This window comes from Xenopus tropicalis, chromosome 8, assembly GCF_000004195.4.
Source record: "Xenopus tropicalis strain Nigerian chromosome 8, UCB_Xtro_10.0, whole genome shotgun sequence".
In the NCBI taxonomy this organism is placed as follows: domain Eukaryota; kingdom Metazoa; phylum Chordata; class Amphibia; order Anura; family Pipidae; genus Xenopus; species Xenopus tropicalis.
In genome coordinates, this window is record NC_030684.2 from 617,628 (window position 1) to 623,294 (window position 5,667).

Genomic DNA, 5,667 nt, shown 5'->3' on the forward strand with positions numbered 1-5,667 from the left:
CTGTCTCCCCTGATTGGCACAGTGGGCACGGTGCTGCGCTGTAGGTTCTGTGGGTCTCACCGCTCTCTGTCTCCCCTGATTGGCACAGTGGGCACGGTGCTGCGCTGTAGGTTCTGTGGGTCTCACTCTGTCTCCCCTGATTGGCACAGTGGGCACGGTGCTGCGCTGTAGGTTCTGTGGGTCTCACTGTCTCCCCTGATTGGCACAGTGGGCACGGTGCTGCGCTGTAGGTTCTGTGGGTCTCACTGTCTCCCCTGATTGGCACAGTGGGCACGGTGCTGCGCTGTAGGTTCTGTGGGTCTCTCTGTCTCCCCTGATTGGCACAGTGGGCACGGTGCTGCGCTGTAGGTTCTGTGGGTCTCTCTGTCTCCCCTGATTGGCACAGTGGGCACGGTGCTGCGCTGTAGGTTCTGTGGGTCTCTCTGTCTCCCCTGATTGGCACAGTGGGCACGGTGCCTGCGCTGTAGGTTCTGTGGGTCTCTCTGTCTCCCCTGATTGGCACAGTGGGCACGGTGCTGCGCTGTAGGTTCTGTGGGTCTCTCTGTCTCCCCTGATTGGCACAGTGGGCACGGTGCCCGCGCTGTAGGTTCTGTGGGTCTCACCGCTCTCTGTCTCCCCTGCAGGAAATGCGGCTGATCTTCCCCAATGCCCAGCGCATGAACAGGGGCAAACACGAGGTGGGGGCATTGGTGCAAGCCTGCAGGGCAAATGATGTCACTGACCTGCTGATTGTACATGAGCACCGGGGAATGCCAGGTAAGCGCTGCCCCCCATCTTCCTCATACTCCACTGTACCCCGATATTCACTGATACCCGGGGCATTTGTATAGCAGGATAAACCCCCCTATAGTCACCTGTGCCTCCGGCTAGGAACAGTAAGGAGCTGTGTATGCCACCCCCGGTGCCAACTGTACCCCGATATTCACTGATACCCGGGCATTCGTATAGCAGGATAAACCCCCCTATAGTCACCTGTGCCTCCGGCTAGGAACAGTAAGGAGCTGTGTATTGCACCCCCGGTGCCAACTGTACCCCGATATTCACTGATACCCGAGGCATTCTTATAGCAGGATAAACCCCCCTATAGTCACCTGTGCCTCCAACTAGGAACAGTAAGGAGCTGTGTATGCCACCCCCGGTGCCAACTGTACCCCAATATTCACTGATACCCGGGCATTCTTATAGCAGGATAAACCCCCCTATAGTCACCTGTGCCTCCAACTAGGAACAGTAAGGAGCTGTGTATGCCACCCCCGGTGCCAACTGTACCCCAATATTCACTGATACCCGGGCATTCTTATAGCAGGATAAACCCCCCTATAGTCACCTGTGCCTCCAACTAGGAACAGTAAGGAGCTGTGTATGCCACCCCCGGTGCCCGCTTGTGACCCAGACTGGGGGGCGTTGCTGGGCACAGTTGGTGGCTGATGGGAGAGAGAAATGATACGGGGGGGGGCAGATTGTTGCTGGAATGAATGAGCCAATGAGGAGCTTGCCTGACTGTGGTTATTACCCCCCCAGACGGGCTGATTGTGTGCCACCTCCCGTTCGGCCCCACTGCCTACTTCACCCTGTGCAACGTGGTTATGAGACACGACATCCCAGACCTGGGCACCATGTCCGAGGCCCACCCCCACCTCATCTTCCATAACTTCAGCTCCCGCCTGGGCCAGAGGGTAAGTGGCACCTCATGCCCCCGCTATACCCGCCGCTGTTACCCCGACTGACGTCTATTTGCCCCCCAGGTGGCTGACATCATGAAATACCTGTTCCCTGTCCCAAAGGAGGAGAGCAAGCGGGTGATCACCTTCGCCAATCAGGATGATTATATTTCATTCAGGTAGGTACTTACCTGGGCACTCCTGGGCCCCTCCCATAGGGGCTAGGTACATGCCAAGCAGTTGGGGGGGTACAATAAATAATAATAATGCCCCCCTGCAGGCACCTGCCCCTCCCTGGGCCCCTCCCACAGGGGCTGGGTACATACCATGCAGTTGGGGGGGTACAATAAATAATAATAATGCCCCCCCTGCAGGCACCTGCCCCTCCCACAGGGGCTGGGTACATACCATGCAGTTGGGGGGTACAATAAATAATAATAATGCCCCCCTGCAGGCACCTGCCCCTCCCTGGGCCCCTCCCACAGGGGCTGGGTACATACCATGCAGTTGGGGGGGTACAATAAATAATAATAATGCCCCCCCTGCAGGCACCTGGGCCCCTCCCACAGGGGCTGGGTACATACCATGCAGTTGGGGGGGTACAATAAATAATAATAATGCCCCCCCTGCAGGCACCTGCCCCTCCCTGGGCCCCTCCCACAGGGGCTGGGTACATACCATGCAGTTGGGGGGGTACAATAAATAATAATAATGCCCCCCCTGCAGGCACCTGCCCCTCCCTGGGCCCCTCCCACAGGGGCTGGGTACATACCATGCAGTTGGGGGGGTACAATAAATAATAATAATGCCCCCCCTGCAGGTACCTGCCCCTCCCTGGGCCCCTCCCACAGGGGCTGGGTACATACCATGCAGTTGGGGGGGTACAATAAATAATAATAATGCCCCCCCTGCAGGCACCACACGTACAGAAGGACAGACCACAGGAACATTGAGCTGACGGAAGTGGGGCCGCGCTTTGAGATGAAATGTAAGTACCTGCCCCATTTGTGCCCATATGCCCCATTTGTGCCCATATGCCCCTGCCCCATTTGTGCCCATATGCCCCCCCTGCCCCACATACCTAATGGCCTGTCCCTTCTTGCAGTGTATATGATAAAGCTGGGCACCCTGGAGAACGAGGGCACCTCTGAGGTGGAGTGGAGATGGCACCCGTACACCAACACCGCCAAGAAACGGAAGTACCTCAGCGCCCAATAGGCCGGGGGCTCGATGGGCCGGGCGCCTGGGGGCCCAATAGGCCGGGGGCTCAATCGGCCGGGGGCCTGGGGGCTCAATAGGCCGGGGGCTCAATGGGCGGGGGGGGGGCAATGGGACTGGTTTTGTGTAAATAAACCTTTTGTAACTAATTGTGTGTATTTTTGTACCCAGTCGGCGCCGCGGGTCAGGAAATAGTTACCCGGGATTTACCCGTTTGCCATGGGGGGGGGCAACTTGGCCCTACAGACACCCCCCCCCCCCCCCAACTCAAGGGAGCGGCAAGGGATTCCCAGGAGCCCATTACCCAGGATTCCCGGTGCTTATCCCCAAGTGCCAGTCTGGGCTCCTGCGGGATTCTGGGAAAGGGAAGCCCAGTAATGGGTTAATTGCTGGTACCAGTACCCTAGGCTTGTGTATGAGTTGGACTGGGGCCCCCCGAGAACCCGACTGGAGGGCCCCTGTATATCCCACTAATGCAGCGTATCATGCCCAGTGTGCCCGCCTAGCGGTGCCAGGGAGAGATCTCAGTATGGATCCAGTGACCCGTCGGTACCGTTCCCTCTCCAGCACCCGGGCCTGGGCCATAGGGACAGGGGGCCCCCAAAATACCTGCACCCCACTTGCAACCCCCAGTCCCTGTCCCAGAGCTTCTGAGGGCCCCCGGGTTATTCCCATAGTGGGCCGGACCCCCGGGCTCATTGACACAATCGGGGGCCCCCCAGTTACACGAGGGGCAGAACCAACGGACTCTCACGGGTCAGATTCTTTTCTGTTGAGGCACAAAATTCCCACAATACCCCCCCCCCACTTTCCCATAATGGCCCCCCCAGGCTCCACTTTCCCACAATGGGGCCCCCCCAGATAAATAATCTGGAGTCCAATGAATGGGCCCCGGGCCCCGCGCTGTCAGTTATTTATTATGGGGGCGCTGCTGTCTCCCCAGTTAAATTAAATCCAGAAGTAAAAGTAGAATTAGGGGTTCGGGGGCGTCAGTACAACACACAGACCCCCCCCGTGTCACACACTTTCCCATGATCCCTCGCTCTACCGGCTCCATTCAGCAGGAGGGTCCCGGGGCCCCTTGGGCTTCCCGATGCGGCAGTTGAACCCTATGGGGTTGGGAGAAAGGAACATTATTATTCTCACCCTGAGGAGCCGGGGCAACATGCCAACCTGGGGCATTAGGCTGGCACCGCCAGTCCCAGCGCATTAACCCATACTCACCCAGTGCCACAGCCGACGGCTGTCCTTGCAGTTGGTCTGAGACATCCTCATACTGATCCTGGGGGGGCGCTGCAAGGGGAGGGGAAGCTGAATTATTGGGGTGCCCGTAGGGCAGTGTAGCCTACTGCTGGGCTGTACCAAGGGTATGGCTGGGCACAGGGTGGCAGGGGGCACAGGTACCCAGGGTATGGGCTGTAAGGTGGCAGGGGGCACAGGTACCCAGGGTATGGGCTGTAAGGGGGCACAGGTACCAGGGTATGGGCTGTAAGGTGGCAGGGGGCACAGGTACCCAGGGTATGGGCTGTAAGGGGGCACAGGTTCCCAGGCCGGGGCCGTAAGGTGGCAGGGGGCACAGGTTCCCAGTGGGCACAGTTACTCACCATTTCTGCTGGGGGGGCCAGAAAATACCTGTGGGGGGGGAAACAGACTCAGCTCAAACCATTGATTCAGTTCAACCTCCCACCCAATGGGGCAGAACCCAAATAAGGAAACATGGGGGGGGGTGGATCCCACCCAATGGGCAACCCAAAATAAGGAAACATGGGGGGGAAGGTGGATTCCACCAATGGGGCAGAACCCAAATAAGGAAACATGGGGGGGGGAAGGTGGATCCACGCAATGGGCAGAACCCAAATAAGGAAAACATGGGGGGGGGTGGATCCCACCAATGGGCAGACCACAAATAAGGAAACATGGGGGGGGGGGGGTGGATCCCACCCAATGGGGCAGAACCAAATAAGGAAACATGGGGGGGGGGAGGTGGATCCCACCAATGGGGCAGAAACCCAAAAGGAAACATGGGGGGTGGATCCCACCCAATGGGGCAGAACCCAAATAAGGAAACATGGGGGGGGGGTGGATCCCACCCAATGGGGCAGAACCCAAATAAGGAAACATGGGGGGGGGAGATGGATCCCACCCAATGGGGCAGAACAACAAATAAGGAAACATGGGGGGGGGGGGGTGAGATCCCACCCAATGGGCAGAACCAATAAGGAACATGGGGGGGGGGGTTGGTCCACCCAATGGGGCAGAACCCAAATAAGGAAACATGGTGGGCGGGGGGGGGTGGATCCACCCAATGGGCACGAACCCAAATAAGGAAACATGGGGGGGCGGGGGGTGTGATCCACCCCAATGGGCCAGAACCAATAAGAGAAACATGGGGGGCGGGGGGATGGGATCCACAATGGCAGAACCCAAAATAAAGAACATTGGGGCGGGGGGAGGTGGATTCCCCACCCAATGGGCAGAACCCAAATAAGGAAACATGGGTGGGGGAGCGTTGGATCCACACCAATGGGCGAACCACCCAAATAAAGAAACATGCGGGGGGGAGGTGCGATCCCACCAATGGAGGCAGAAACCCAATAAGAAACATGGGGGGGGTGCGATTCCCACCACAAGTGGGCAGAACCCGAAATAGGAACATGGGTGGGGGGAAGGTGGCATCACACCCATGGGGCAGAACCCCCCAATTAAGGAAAACATGGGGGGGGGAAGGTGATCCACCCCATGGGCAGACCCAAATAAGGAAACTGGGGGGGGAGGTGGATCCCACCCA

At 58.3% G+C, this 5,667-nt stretch overlaps 1 protein-coding gene across 1 annotated transcript in view; it reads left to right on the forward strand.

Moving 5' to 3' along the window:
- imp4 (IMP4, U3 small nucleolar ribonucleoprotein) overlaps positions 1-3,028 on the forward strand; it is a 22,388-nt gene extending 19,360 nt beyond the window's left edge. Inside the window, 5 exon segments of the mRNA NM_001016629.2 lie at positions 624-756; positions 1,522-1,676; positions 1,746-1,840; positions 2,576-2,649; positions 2,767-3,028. Of these exon segments, the coding sequence (NP_001016629.1) occupies positions 624-756; positions 1,522-1,676; positions 1,746-1,840; positions 2,576-2,649; positions 2,767-2,879 (570 nt within the window). The 3' untranslated portion in view covers positions 2,880-3,028.
- The last annotated feature ends 2,639 nt before the right edge of the window (positions 3,029-5,667 follow it).